At 37.1% G+C, this 16,460-nt stretch overlaps 1 protein-coding gene across 1 annotated transcript; it reads right to left on the bottom strand.

Moving 5' to 3' along the window:
* Positions 1 to 3,558: 3,558 nt before the first annotated feature.
* On the bottom strand, positions 3,559 to 5,652 carry socs3a (suppressor of cytokine signaling 3a). The gene is made up of 2 exons (XM_019077235.2): positions 5,500 to 5,652; positions 3,559 to 5,088 (listed from the first exon to the last, which is right to left on the bottom strand). The coding sequence occupies exon 2, from the start codon at positions 5,006 to 5,008 to the stop codon at positions 4,379 to 4,381; it is 630 nt and encodes a 209-aa protein (XP_018932780.2). The 5' UTR covers positions 5,009 to 5,088; positions 5,500 to 5,652; the 3' UTR covers positions 3,559 to 4,378.
* Positions 5,653 to 16,460: the final 10,808 nt, after the last annotated feature.

The raw sequence follows: 16,460 nt of genomic DNA, 5'->3' as shown, positions 1-16,460 counted from the left end.
CCTTTGAACAAGACCGACGTCTTTCATTTTAGTACATATTTTCATGTCGTAAGCATTGGTTATCTTTAGAGTCCATAAAGGCGTCATTTTATTTTCATAGACATCTGAGATAAGTGTTCTGGGAAGTTATGACATCTGTTGTAAAGTCGGGTTGGAAGTTGATAACAAAAGTAATTCATATGAATATGTAAGCAGTTCTTTTTTCAGAGTAGTTTTAGGTAAATTCCTTAATATTTGACCTCAGTAGTGTCAATGAATCATTATAATGTCATACTTCCAAATAGCTGAGCTGAAATAATTTTAAGCATCATATATACTTCCTTCTCTCACTAGATCGACTTTCGTTCGTTTTTTCATTTCACTGTAGATCTACAACTTCCTTATTTCTAAAGAAAAGAATGCAGTCAAGGTGGCACTCGTTAAGCTCAGGTAAGACAAAAGCAGCGTGGCACATGCCATATGAAAGCAAAAAAAAGAATAAGCAAGAGAAGGCGTGAGGTATTTGTGACGGCGCGTTACTATTACAGCTCACTGGCTTGCACAATTACAAAGAAGTTCTGTGGAATCACATGATCATTCGCTCGGGTACTAGAGAATTTCACATTTGATTATGGAGTACACTGGAAAAGCTGGCAGCTGGCTTAGAACTGAAATGTGATATTAACCTTATTAGAACTGATGAAAGGAGCTTTTGTGTTTTACCACAGCAATCTAAAATAAAAATAAAAATGACTGCTACAGCTCACACACAGGGTTAAAGATTTGAACACAACCCTAACACTCAACAAAATAAATAAACAAATAATGCCATACATAAAACAAAGATTAGTACTTTTGTACAAGAAAGTGTTTTGGTTAAATTTTCAATTTTTATTTTATTTTATTTTATTTTATTTTATTTTATTTTATTTTATTTTATTTTATTTTATTTTATTTTATTTTATTTTATTTATTTTTTTGTTACCTGTTTCTTTGTGATTGTTGATTAAATTTACTAAAATTGTATTTAAACATGTTTAAAAGTCTCGGTATGTAAATATATTTCTAATCTAATATCAAAGGTCTTTGGGAGGCAGATTTATGATGACTATGACTTGACTCATACAAATGCATATTAGTTTTATAGTTTCATGTTTATTCTCGTCTATCCGGGTAAAAAAATATATATATATATTATTATTTTTTTTTATTTTTATTTTTTTAATGCAACATTATCAACGAGGATGTAGAAAACAAATACTACCAGACCAGAAAGAATTTGCACCTAAACAACAGACTGTCAGTGAATTCTGGTAAATGCAGAAAAATGAGTTGGTTCTGCACATGCATGCAGCAGCAGCTGGTTGCACGCCTTTGTGTGGCTGGTACGAAACTGTTTCCTGCTTTAGAGTCTTATAGTTCACGTGTTGTGAGAGAAGGAAGGTTTTTTTTTTGTTGTTTTTTTTTTCTCGTTTTACTGTAAACATCAGTATAGCAGGAAGAAGAAAAAGGCATAGGGTTTTTAGTACACAATGTGCCTGTTTGTCAGAAGCAACTAATTTCTCTGTGGTGAAACAGTTTTTCCCATGCGACCAAAACTCATTATTTCAAATTTGACATTTTGTTGACTCAATCCATGGGCCTGAACTGTGTATTATTGCCAAGCTCAGTAATATTTCTTGAAGGGTTGAATGAAATTTATAGCATTTTAAAGAAACTGGATGATTTGGTGCTGCATGCAAGCAAAGCTCAGGTTTGAGCTTGAACATGCATGGGCCACTGTAGTTATAATTCATAAACAGCAGCTTAACCTCTGGAGCAATTCGGCTATTTTTTATTTTTTTCATTGGAATAGTACAAATTCATTCCTTTGGCTTTGGCACTTGCTATGCGAACATGCACAAAAATAAATAAAAAACAAGGAGATGATTCAAAAAGATTAAATGGTCCTCATTTGTTGATATCAACCTCAAATTTGGAACATAACTTCTTTTGATGAATGGCTTTTATTTTCTCAGAGTAGCACACAAGTAGAACTGTTTGGGAATTTTTTTTGTGCACTTTTCACAACAATAAACTCTTATACTGCTTTTACGTTCACATTTTTTTTTTTTTACTTCAGCATTAATCTGCAAAGTGTCTTCAAAGTGTGACCAAACTTCAAAGCATTCATGATTTACCACAGTTTAAGTTGGGAATTTTATTTTCAGGTATATGCTTCAAAAATGGTTAACATGTGATACATAGGTTATAACCACTGCATAAATATAATTTAGTACCATAAAATAGCCTGAAAATACAAAATATCAAACTAGTACATTCATTTTATTGACGTAAACAAATAATAAAAAAAAAATTCTGTCATTTTTGACTGCCATGCGAGGAGCACTAGAGGGCTTAAACTTTAACTCTATCAAGGTCTGAACTCAGATATAAATTATAATTTTTTTCCTCATTGTGACAACATATTGATTCTGGTGATGTACCAACTGTCACATGCACATTGCCTTGCTCATATAAATACAGTCGCTCTCTATCACACATTCTCAGAAAAACTCACTCACACACACACACACACACACTCCCCAGCTGTGTGAAGTACATTCCAATCCTGTTAGGTATGCCACAACACAGTGTGACTTTAGAAACCTGATTGGTTTCCCAGAAGACTGAGTTCAAAAGAGTTGCAGCAGTCACACCTCTTCCCCTTTATCACAGTCTCTACCAAGTAAAGCTACACTTGTTTAAAGAGAGAGCGAGAGAGAGAGAGAGAGAGAGATCAGCTGTTTCTACTCTTACACTACCATTTAAAGGACTGAACATTTACTGCATTAATATTTAATATTTCCGATGGCTTCTGTTTAATTGAATTTTAATTTAATATAAACTGTCTTTGTGTATGAGTTTCTTTAATAAAATATTTTTAGCATTCATTTGATTTTTATTGATCTATTTTTTTTTTTTTTTTTTTTTGTGAAATGTGAAGAATCAAGTGTGTGGCATACATATGAACTCCCTCAATGCTGTTTAAAAAGTATGAAATGAAGTTGATTGAGAAGAAAATAAAACAACATCCATTTTAGTTAAAAATAGTAATAACTATGAACAAGTAGTTGTGTTTGAACCTTTGGCTAGTTGTATTATATTAAATATGTTTTGTAAATAGAATCTGATCACTTTATTATAGAAAATGTAACTTTATTATCATTCACAGAAACAATGAGTTATTTTTCTTCTCTTATGTAATCTGCTCATTTGTTCCTGCATGCAAGATATTAAGCCACATTTGTTCTCTTAAATACTGTTTAAAACATTAACTGTAATCCAGAGCTTCCTTATATCAGTCAAAGTCTTACTGGAAGAGCCTTGTCAGAGAAGGCGAAGGGTGGGGGAAACATTCCCGCTCACTAAAGTGAATATCTCTGAATCAACTTTAACCCTTCCAGGCGCGGCGCTCCGGGAATCTGAATCATAGGCGCCGGCAACGCTGATTCATCTACATTTTGATCTATTTCATACCTTTGCAGTGTGAATCTGAGGTAAAACACTGTGCGAAATGAAAAACCCAGAGACATGGAGTTCATTTTTACAAAAATATTGCTCTTTAATAAATTACTGAAATGTTTTCTTGTTTTTATAAATATAAATATGTAACATCAAAACATGGTTGAGATGTCTATACAAAAGATAACCGATCTAAAGTCATCTTCATGTTTGTAAACAGCATCATGTGTGACAAGGTGAAACATGGGTGATCTGTAGACACAAAACACTCATGTATGTTAATACATTCAATAACAAGCAGTCTGCTTTGAACTGCTCCTGACACAGACATTTTGTTCCAAAGTGTTTTTCAAGTACAAGTAGAATATCAACATTTGTCCATCTCAATCTGTGTTCAGTCCTGGAGTGTTTTATCGGAACCGCTTTGACTCCAGAAGGCATTTCTCAGTGGCATGTCTGCTATGCCTCAGTGCTGTGCTGTAACTGACTTCTTCCTTTTTCTGCTGAAAGGCAAAAATATTTACAGTACTTGGAAGAAGGCGGCAGCGGCTGATTTCTGTTAAATGGCTCGCTATCTCCCTGCTTGGTGGAGCTCACAGATTCGGGGCAGTGCAGAGGCAATGATTGGTGCCCACAGAGTGGGTTATGATACTGGCACTGGTACAGAAAACAGTACAAACGTCCATTCATCGAGACTGTCATGGCAAGAACGGTGCTTCAAGATCAGTCCCAAAAGAATGCATCAGTGAAAGTTCTCATGACCGCACACGGTTGACTGGCAAACTCCATGTACTCATGGACAGCTCAATACTTCTTGGTCCAACAAGCTTTACCTCGAGTTACACCTAGCTTTAGCTCTCTCACCACTTCTCATTTCTTCGCTAGGCAGAGCTCTTTAAATGGGAGCGTCATACTCTTGTAAGAAGTCTTTCAGCTGTTGAGGCAGCTGCTCTCTTTTGCTGGAAACGTCTATATGTCCATTGACAGTCTTCCTGCAGAGATGCTGCAGGGAGGACATTATGCAAGGAAGGGGTCTCAACAGCTCCAGAGGGATCTTCTCGCCCCCCGTGTAGATGTAGTATGAGTTCCTTGAGCTCCCGATGGACAGAGAGCTTCTGGACGAGGGCATGTAGTGATGGACGAGTTTCAGCACGCAGTCGAAGCGGGGCACGGACTGCATGCTCTTGGAGTCCGTCTGAAGGAAAAAGGACTTGTTGTCACACTGCACCCGCAGGTTCTTGGTGCCCGACTCGGTCTTGACGCTGAGCGTGAAGAAGTGCCGGTTGTCTGAGCTGTCTCGCACCAGAAAGGTCCCGCTGGGCTCCGAGTTCAACAGGTGATTGGCGTCTTTGCCGCTGATGGAGCCCCAGTAGAATCCGCTCTCCTGGAGCATCCTGACGGCGTGCTGCACCATCTGGAACTGCAGCTTTGAGCTGAAGGTCTTGTAATGGTGAGACGTCAGCCGCATGCTTGCATCAAACAGGCTGCTGCTCATTGCGTTGTCAAACTTGCTGTGGGTGACCATGGCGCTACGCACAAACCTCCAGCTGCCGGGAATACAACGCAGTGTGCAGCTCTTACGGCGAAAGAGTGAGCCTCTTAAAGCTGACAACAGATGAAAGATTTTAGATTAGTACCACAGAAAACGTACGTTCAGTAAAACTGAATTGGAGTAAATGTCTATATTAAAGTATCAGTTAAAGTAAGCCAGTTATCAAACTAAGACGTGATGCTGTATCATTGTAGACTGAAGTACATGTAGTAAAGTTACACTTAATCTAGTATAAAATTATTTTAATTTAAGCTTGATAAAATCATGATTTTTTGGCATTACTTTTTCTTAGTCCTTCATACATAGCCTACAGTAATAAACAAGATACATATGTAAGCTGTATGTGTTTAAATAAGTATATAAGGTAAGGCTTAATCCTAAAATTATATACAGATAAACTATACTGTATAAAGCACTTTATAAATACTCTAATTTCAAAAGAAGACTCTGAAAGTGTCTCTTACCTTTGAGTCTCTTTTGGTAGATGAGAACTTTTAGTAATATCCAAAGTAGTTTGTCTCTACTCCGGCTGGCTGAGCGAGCTGGTGTCTTGTTCAGAGAAGTTAGTGTTTCTTCACTCTGCAGTGCTGAAGTCCTCTGTTATTTGTAGTGGCATCCCAGTCATGTTCTAGTTTAGCTCCGCCCTCACTAGGGTTCCAGTAAGGGTAGGTTGTCAGTAATACTATTCCTGGTACTTCAAATGCTCTTCCCCTCCCCCTCTGTGCTCTTCCAGATCTGCCGCCTTACTGTAAACGTATTCCCTAACAAAACACCTCCCTATTGTTGATGAACAGATATTACCAAACTTATGTTATTTTATGGTATTTTGACATGTTTGTGCCCAGAAACATGACTATACTGAATAACATTCGAGTCGTAAGCTATGACACGATAGCTCTGACTTTCCTTTTAGTCACGATAATACACGTCTATCCACAAGAAGGCGCTAATGTTATCGGCTTAACTTTTACAAGCAGATAGGCTACTAAGTAGCAGTAAAATTTTATTTTAGCTCATAAACTTGAATTAAAAATTAAAATCGTTTACAACATGCATTTTAAACAAGACAGACATAATAATCCGATGCAGAAGGAGCTTGTGTGCACAAACACACAAGGAATTTGCTTTGGCTTTCAGGAACTCTGGGTACTTGCATATACATAAAATATTGACTTAAAAAGTAAGTAGAATAAAAAAATAAAAACAACAATAAGCAAGAATCAGAAGACCTGTATAGATGTGCACATGATTTACTGTGTATGGGCTGTAAGTAACAAAATATGTATTTACACATAATATGTATCTAAAAGGGTATATATATATATACACACACACAATAATTATAATAACAGATATAACCCTAATGGGTACTTTAATGCACACACACACACAGACACACACACACACAAAAAAAGGAAATTCAGTTGCCCTGTTTCTGAAGAAATCCGGTGTACATTTCATGACACTTTATATGAACACTTCCCAAAACTACCAAAATACCAATGGCCTATAATTATAAGCTTTTCATATAAGTACTCATTGCTAAATAAATGATAAATTAAGTCGTCTTGACTAATCCTTTTTCAAAAGTCAATAGTAAGAGAAAACAATATGGAATGGCATGTGAGCAGTGAAGCTTGTTTACTGAAAATGCTGACTCTATTTGTCATGATGTCTTCAGGCAGAAATGTAAGCTAAAATTACCATGAAAATAAGGGTAGTCTGACGGGATGAGAAAAAGGAACAGAAAGACGCATTGTGTATACAAAATATAGCTCTGTTACTGACTGCTGGTCAGTTTTCCATTAACACTCAGGGAAAACTGGCCTGGACTTTCCGCAGCTTTCTCAAGCAGATTGTTTTGCATAAAAAGGAAAGAAAAATGATGTCACAGTTCTTATTTAAAAGCATTGTTGAATACAACAGAAACACATTATCGGTGTCAGTATATCATCTTCATAAGAAGTTTTTCTGGCTTCAGTTTTCCTGCTAACCCTCATATACATACAAATGGCTTCAACAAACTTTTTTTATTTGGCTGCATCCTCTGTTGACACGGGAGAATGGCAGCTCATCACAGAACAAGTGACTAACTTGGGAATAATATGCTAATAAGTCAGTGCACTTACCAGATAGCATTTGCTCAGAGTAAACATGTAATGTTGATAATTGTTATAAGATCCAGGAAGAGTTTTTATTATATTTAAACAAGACTAGCTGGACTGAACCTGCTGCGGTTTATCAAGTTCATCTTGTAAAAGCACTCAGACAGTTGCAGAGTAAAGGAGATAAATGGGTTGGAAAAGATAAGAGTTGAATAAAAGGCTGGAATGAAAATTTTTTTGCTGGATATTGTTTACATTTGTGTGAAATGGTTTCGTCATTGCTAGGAATTTTGCATTAAGGAAGAAATGTCCCTATTCTGACTCTTAAGTATTTTCTGTTCTGCTTCCAGATTTCCCCCTCTGCAATTCCACAAATAAAGGGAGGTGGTATTGCTGTGCAGTTTGTAAACTATCCATAAATTATCCATAGACTGTTTCTATTCAAGTCAAGTCACCTTTATATATATACCGCTTTTAACAATACAGGTTGTGTCAAAGCAGCTTTACAGTATCAAATAGGAAAATAGTGTGTCAATAACACAAAAGGACAATAGAAAACACAAAGACAGTTCATCATTGAATTCAGTGATGTCATCATCCAGCTCGGTTCAGTTTAAATAGTATCTGTGCAATCAAGACAACAAAGTCGCTGGATATTATTAAGTGTCTCCAACTAAGCAAGCCAGAGGTGACAGCGGCAAGGAACCAAAACTCCATCGGTGACAGAATGGAGAAAAAACCTTGGGAGAAACCAGGCTCAGTCAGGGGGCCAGTTCTCCTCTGGCCAGACGAAACCAGCAGTTCAATTCCAGGCTGCAGCAAAGTCAGATTGTACAGAAAGAATCATCTGTTTCCTGTGGTCTTGTCCTGGTGGCCATCTGAGTCAAGGTCTTTACAGGGGATCTGTCTCTGGGGCTCTAGTTGTCCTGGTCTCCGCTGTCTTTCAGGGCTGTAGAGGTCCTTTCTAGGTGCTGGTCCACCATCTGGGCTGGATACGTACTGGATCCGGGTGACTGTAGTGACCATCTGACCTGGATACAGACTGGATCTGGTGGCTACGGTGACCTTGGAATAAGAGAGAAACAGACCAATAGTAGCATAGATGCCATTCTTCTAACGATGTAGCAAGTACATTGAGTGTTATGGGAAGTGTTCCCGGTTCCAGTCATCCTAATTAATGTTGCTGTCTGGGAATTCCCAGAGTTCTGAGAGTGCAGTGGCTAATACCTGGGTTTATGTTTGTTTTCTTCTAAAAGAGACGAAAAAAAAAGTAATCAGATCTAGCAGTTTTTAATGCTTTTCTGTAGGATAGGGTACTTTCCAGCTATGCAACACAAAATACCTCTTGTTTTGTTTTCCTCCAGCTGCTCTCTGTTTTATAGGGTGCTTTCTTTATGTTGAGAGTGTGATAATTATTGTTTTGTTTTAGTCTTTTTTCCTTAATCTTCCGTAAGTGTAAAGGAACAACCGTATCTAAAATGCTAGAAAAGAGAGAGTCCATAGTTTCTGTTACGTCATCAAGTTTTTCTGAGCTACAGTATTGGATATGCTAAAGAACTGAGATAAATCAGGAAGATTACTTACACAGCAGTCTTTTTTGGTAGAAGTGATGGTTCTACCATACTTGTTAAAAGGAGTAGAATTTATAGTTTTAGCTATATGAAGTTTGCACAAGACTAGATAATGATCTGAGATGTCATCGCTTTGCTGCAGAATTTCAACACCGTTAACATCAATTCCATGTGACAGTATTAAATCTAGAGTATGATTTTGAAAATAAGCAGGTCTTGACACATGTTGCCTAACCCTAAAAGGGTTCAGAATGTCTATGAATGCTGATCCCAATGCATCTTTTTCATTATCAACATGGATACTAAGATCACTAACAATTAAGACTTTATCTGCAACCAGCACTTACTCTGATATAAAATCAGCAAACTCTTTAATAAAGTCTGTATGGTGCCCTGGTGGCCTGTATACAGTAGGCAGTACAAACATCACAGGGGATTTACCATTAACGTGTTTTTCTGGATAATGTTATATGAAGCACCATTACTTCAAACAAGTTATACTTGAAGCCCGCTCTCTGAAAAATACTGAAAATATTGTTATAAATTGTAGCAACACCTCCCCCTTTACTGTTTTAAACATGAGCCGTGTCTAAAAGGTAATCTTGTGGGGTAGACTCATTTAAAATAATGTTATCATCTGGTTTAACCAGGTTTCTGTCAAACACAAAAACAAGTGTTTCTACAAAAATAAGAGCACAGTTTTGTCTAAAAATGTATAAGCATATGCTGTACTCAGACAATTATTCATATGAAGCTTCAGCAGTATCCTTACTGTAAAACAACCATGCTGCAGTCAAGTCTCATTGGTTTACTTCCTTCTGGAATATTACAGCTGTTACTCCTCTTCCCATCATTGTGTACTCGGTAATTACAATTTGGGAAGTGGTTTCCATATTCAAATTGTGCAGATACAAAAAATATGTAAATAAAAACATAAATAAAATATTATGTATTGATTGATTCTCATTTAAATGTGATCTGTTTTTTGTATTTGCTGTTTTGGTTTAAAATGTTTTGAAGTTTCACATGACAATTGTTTTGTAGTGGGCTACATTTGATAATCATTTTATTTTATTATTTTTTCAAATGATAAAAGAAAACAGTCTAATGCCATTTTCATCTCAACATATTATGAATTATTAACCAAAATATAAAAACATATGATGGCATATGCATAACAGCATGCAGTGACGTTTACCATAATATCTAAAGTGACTTTATACTAAAATTCCTCACAATGGTCACTGTTTGCTGGAATCAAATGAAAATATAAGACAATTCTAACCATAATCATTCAAGCAGAAGTATTCAATTAAATTAAACCTTTTAATGTGGAAAATAAATGCAGTCAGTTGTGACCATACTTTCACTGTGTGCAGAAAAAAAAACCCCTGCAATATCTGCCAATGTGGATTCCTGTTAGGATTTCTATATATAAAAATTAGGCTAATCCTCATTGTGTAATTATATTATAGCATTAACAGTATATATCTTTATGGCATACTGTAAAATGGATCAAATAAAGTCACTTATTTCCTTGTTATAGAAGTGTAGCCTGCTCCCTGCAGGCAAATGAGAATTCCCAGCAACGTTTGCTTCCTTAAGTATTGTGCACATTAATAACAAGTTATTCAGCCTTATAATCAAAATTAGTAAAATGTTATACAAGGGAATTTCTGTGTTGATAAGATCGCAGTGAAGTTTCCTGTAGGCCTATACCATCTGTGTTTCATCATGATTCATATCGAGGGGAAAACCTTTTCTATGGTATGGTGGTGAGGATTAAAGCTTCTTTTTAAAAGAAAAGAGCCTGATTCGTTTAAGCCATGTGATGTCTGATGATGCGATGCTTTCAGACATGCTGTACTGTGGATGCAAAAGAACAAAAGCTCACTGCAGACCGGCAGACACCTGGGCTGGAAAAGAAAACACACCTACACATAATCTCCTGTAATTGTCTAATGAAGGCACACTATTTGTTAACCAACGGACAGTTTTATTTGGACATGATAATGGTTGTCTTTTCTGTAAGGAAGTATGGCATGCAGAGAACGCTTATCAGTTTCCTTTTGGAAAAAGAGGAAGATGATTTCCTTTGGAAAATAATGTTTTAAATTCGTTTAGGCAAATTTGTTTAGCAAATTATTTTAAAGTTTAGTATAGCAAAAAGTAAGAAAAATGTAATCAATAAAACGTTAATAAATGATGACACACTGAGACAATTTTCATAATTTCGGCTCTGTAAGCCACCAGAATAGGATTCAAATGAAACAAGATGAAACTGAAGTGCAGACTTTAGGCTTTAATTCAAGGGGTTGAACAAAATTATAACAATAAAAGCTTAGAAATGACATCTATTTTTATACACAGTCCCCCCATTTTCAGGGGCTCAAATGTAATTGGACAAATAAATATAATCATAAACAAAATGCTCATTTTTAATATTTTGTTGAGAAAACTTTGCATGCAATGACTGCCTTAAGTCTGGAACTCATGGACATCACCAAAGACTGGTTTTCCTCCCTTGTGATGCTTTGCCAGGCCTTTGCTGCAGCTGACTTCAGTTGTTGTTTGTTTGAGGGTCTTTCTGCCTTTAATTTTGTCTTCAGCGAGTGAAATGCATGCTCAATCGGTTGAGATCAGGAGACTGACTTTATGACTGAGAATATTCCACTTGTTTACCTTCAAAAACTCCTGGGTTGCTTTTGCTGTATGTTTTGGGTCATTGTCCACTTGTACTATGAAGCGCTGCCCAATCAACTTTGCTGCATTTGACTGAATCTGGGCCAAATGTCCCCACGAGGATAGCAAAACCTGACGTTTTTGAAGCTGTGGAGACTGGAGAAGTCTGTGGAAAGTCCCCACAATTTACAGAAACCAACATGTGTGTGTGTGTGTGTGTGTGTGTGTGTGTGTGTTTGTGGTTGAGGTATTGTCTATGTTGTGGAGACCCCTACAAGGATAGTAATAATCACAATATTTTACCTTATGTGGCCCTGTTTTTGTTACCAGAAATTGTTTTTGTTGTTGTTTGTTTGTTTTTTAAATGCAAACAAATTTCTGTGGAGGGTTGTGTGTTTAGGAGTAGTTGATATACAGTTTGTACAATAAAAATAAATAAATTGTCTATGAAAACTCTGCACTTCAGTGTGTGTATGCTTGTGTGTGTACCTATTGAACCATATTTTGGGAACACATTTGTGCCCAGAAGTGAGCTTAACCTGACAAAACCTCCCAAGAACTCCTTTTGGGGAACATCCTCATTTAACATTATAAGAATTAAAAATGGTAAAAATGCATAGTGAATAATTTAATTATCAAGCAGTACTGCAGTGCTGCTTCAGTCTGATTTTTAGCACTCTGTAGCATTGAGCGGTGTTCATTTCCTCTGCTCATCTGGGCTGACCCATGTGGGGCCCTCATGGAAACTGAGGACAAAACTGACTGGGCCATAGTTAGGGTGCCACCCATCTGGGCCCCACATGAATTTGCTGGCTGGGTAAACAGAGATATTTTGATGGACTTCTAAGTAATTGCGTGTGCACATGTGTTTATATTGAGGCTTAACAAGCACTATTTGAAAGACACAGAGAGCAGACAGCATGGTAGAGCCTGGTGGTCTGAAACTCTCTGCTGCAGTTTCCTGCCTGGACTCTTAGATCTTCTCATTCTATGGTTTCTGGCAGCTGTCTGCACTTCCTCTATGCCTCTTTTTTTCAGCTCAGTGAGAACAGTAGAGCAGTGTTAAGCAAGAAGGCATTTGCCAGTTACCCACTTCAGCATGTGCTCACAGCAAACATATTCCCCTGCTGTCTGTGAACCTTTAGTACAAGCACAGCTCCTTTATTCTTATCAATATCTCTTGACTCCGAGTTCCAGAGAGCTGGAGCAGGCTGAGGCCTGTTATCTCGTGCCACTTCCTTGTTGATCCCTTCATTTGAAAGAGAGTTCCGGCCAACAGGAAGCTCCACTGGAAGCATGCCAAGACTCTCAGTCACAAGGGTTCAAGAGAAGCACAGAACAATCTGTTCCAACAATACCAACCTAAAACAATCTGCTCAACCTGTTCGTGACCTTTGATGCAGTTGAGAGAAAAAGCATTTGTTCAGTTTAAAGTACTAAAGGAATAGTTAAGTGTTTTTCCCCAAAAATTACACAATATAATATCAGATTTTGACTTTGACTGTTGTAGGAATTTCAGACTGCTGTGGTAGAGCTTCTATCTACTGTGAATCTCCACAAAAATGCTTTCATATTTTTACCAAGGTTAACCGGATTTACATGGTTAGAAGCTGAAAGAGATGACAGACAGACAGATATACAAATTTGTAAGATACATAAATCAAATGATAGTAAACCTCGTAATTTTTACATGACACAACCAGGCATACCAGAATGATGTGTAACTCTCTACAACTTTACAGAGAACATCATTTAAAAATAAAAATAATGAAATAATCTAATGTAAATGCTTAAAAAAGCTATATTTTATTGCCAGTAATGATCTCAACTGAACTGAAGCATTCACTGTAAAAAAATAAAAATAAATAAATAAAAAATGAAATAAAATGCTGCTGCAATTAGTTACTTCAACTTAGTTTAGTTTCAAATCCTTCAAAAGGTTTAGTTAAGTTGGGTCTTTAAAAGGGATAGTTCAACCACAAATGAAAATTACCCCATGATTACTCACCCACAAGGAATCCTAGGGCGGCGCCAGAGAATTTTGAACGCCAGTGCTGAGGGGTTACTAAATCATTGACAGGGGGAGCTGGGCAATTAATAGTTAATATGGCCAAAACAAGGTATTATTTTTTTTATATGAAAGATAAAATCGCTATATAGGCCCATTTCAAGTGTTTATGAGGAGTGTGGGAGTATCATCGTGCTTAATGTTGGCTATGACATGGAGGCACCCACGCAATCCCTTGCATTTTTTTTTGTTTGTTTTTTCCTGCTGAAAGAACTTAACACTTTTTGTGTTTGTATTGAGGTCGTCACAATGTTAATGGGGCTCATAGAAGTGATGAATGGGTTTAGGGTATTGAGAGATTGTATTGTGCACTATTAAACAAACAATTCAAATAAAAAACAATTCTTCTCTAATTATGTAGTCCATAGGTGCATTTCTCTATTAAATGCACACATGTGGAGATGTGACTCTGACACTGTGCATCTGACACTGACTGAGAGAGCACTAGTTAAGTAATAAATAATTAAAATGTCTTCTTTTTCCCTGATGCATCATAATCATTACTTTTGCCGGTGCTAGGCTGTAATACACCTAAATGCCTATATTAAAGTCAAGTAAAGTAAAGTCACCCTTATTTATATAGTGCTTTTAACAATACAGATTGTGTCAAAGCAACTTTAAAGTATTAAATAGGAAAATAGTGTCAATAATGCAAAAGGACAATAGTAAACACTCAATTTTCAGTTAAAGGCAGTTCATCATTTCAGTGATGTCATCATTCAGCTCGGTTCTGTTTAAATAGTATCTGTGCAATCAAGTCGACGATATCACTGAATATTATTAAGTGTCCCAAACTAAGCAAGCCAGAGGCGACAGTGGCAAGGAACCAAAACTCCATCGGTGACAGAATGCAGAAAAGACTTTGGGAGAAACCAGGCTCAGTCGGGGGCCAGTTCTCCTCTGACCAGACGAAACCAGCAGTTCAATTCCAGGCTGCAGCAAAGTCAGATTGTGCAGAGGACTCAACTAGTTCCAGGTGTAGGGCAGGTGTAGTAGGTTATTACATTAATCAAATTAATATAAACGTGTGACTAGTCGGGGGCAGGCCTAGTTGACACATGGTATGATCCATTTTCTAAATAAAATGCTATGACATTATCAAGTGTGTGACTGCAAATCACATCGATGTATTGCATTGCACAAGTTATGCATATGTATGCAATGAGTCAATTGTTTTTATTTTATTTCATATTTTTATGCATGGGGGTGCTATGGTATTTCTTAGGCGTGCTGCTAGCACCTGAATGGGGTTGATATTCAATAGTCCAATAGAAGTCCAATTAAAGTGCCCCCATCCATAATAAAAAGTGCTCTACATGGAGATGGTTCACCCAAATAAGAAAATTCTGTCATTAATTACTCACCCTCATGTCATTTTTTTGCACACAAAAAGTATTCTCGTTACTTGGACATTTTTACAATGTCCTTACTGCGTTTCGGGGCCGGGGAACATTTCAGTTGCTTTGCTGTCTACGGAGGATCAGAGAGCTCTCTGATTTCATTTTTGGAACAATGTGAGGGTGAGTAATTAATGACACAATTTGCAGTGAGTGAATTAACCCTTTAACAAAGGCCTTCTGAAGAGAATCTATATGTTTGAGTAAGAAAAATATCCATATTTACAACTTTATAAACCGTAATCTCCAGCTTCCACTAACTGTCATAAGCAAGTTCACAAGAGAGTGGTGTTCCAGCAGATGGGGGAGGATGTAGGCGTAGCATAAGCTCCAGGGAGAATTGATGAACATGGAATCACAGAGAAGAGAGCAAAACAAACATCAGTCTCTAATTAGAAGTACAAAATGAGGATTTGTAAAGAAAATGTTTCGATATAAATTTCGATATAAACCAAGAAGAGACTGGTTTTACTTTACTTTAAAAAAAAATTGATTTTCATGAGACTAGCATATTCTCACCAAAGATTACGCTACGCCTACATCCTCCGTCATCTGCTGGAACACCACTCTCTCGTGAATGTGCGTACAATAATTAGTGGAAGCTAGAGATTACGGTTTATAAAGTTTTAAACCACTCTGAGCATTTTGCTCAGTTGTTCAAGATCACAGAGTGATATATTACATTTTGGCTTTATGGGTTTTAATAGTTTTCCATTAAAGGGGTCATATGATGCGATTTCAATTTTTCCTTTCTCTTTGGAGTGTTACAAGCTCTTGGTGCATAAAGAAGATCTGTAAAGTTGCAAAGACTAAAGTCTCAAATCCAAAGAGATATTCTTTATAAAAGTTAAGAGTCAACCACGCCCTCCTAAAACGGCTCATTCTAGCACGCCCCCACATGTCTATGTCATGATGTGGGAAGATTTGCATAACACCGCCCAAATGTTCACACAAAGAAAGAAGGCGTAACTTTGATTCTCACTGTTGCCTCCGGCACCATGTTGTGGAGACACTGTGTGTTTCTTTGTGAAAGTGAAGCTACTTTGTTTGACCTTCCAAAAGAGGACACAACTAGAAATCAGTGGTTAAGTTGTATTTACAACACTTTTCCAGAACAGTTCAACCCAAATATTCAGATGTGTGCAGCGCATTTTACTGAGGACAAGGACTGTTTCCTGTGAGAGTGGCCTACAGTGCCAGTGTCTGTTTCTATAAAGTGGTGCAAATCCAGCTTTGCAAGGACAGTCTGGTGCTTCTGACTCACTCTGTAAGTATGTTTTCATATTTAAATAATTTGCTACTGATGATTCAAACAAGAGTTTTGAGCAGTGTAGAGTAGCACTTGTTGTTTGTTGGTTCTCCGATTACAAATGCAGACATGGTTTTATGTTTACGCAGTGGGATATGCAACGCAACATGTAAAAAGACAGTATAAGTCATAATAATCAGTAATTATGTCCCCACTGGATGCAACCAATGCCTTGTTTTTTTTCTCGTCACGCCGGGACACACAGCATCGGCCAATCACAATGAACTGGATAACTGGCCAATCAGCATACACCTCATGTTTCAGAAAGGCAGGGCATAGAGGAACAACAATAA

The sequence above is a fragment of the Cyprinus carpio genome, chromosome B3 (genome assembly GCF_018340385.1).
Source record: "Cyprinus carpio isolate SPL01 chromosome B3, ASM1834038v1, whole genome shotgun sequence".
NCBI lineage: Eukaryota > Metazoa > Chordata > Actinopteri > Cypriniformes > Cyprinidae > Cyprinus > Cyprinus carpio.
This window is presented reverse-complemented; position numbering and strand designations above follow the sequence as displayed.

What these genes read in the sequence shown, in the direction of transcription:
- socs3a (XM_019077235.2), bottom strand. Translation starts at nt 5,008, where the DNA reads ATGGTCACCCACAGCAAGTTTGACAACGCAATGAGCAGCAGCCTGTTT.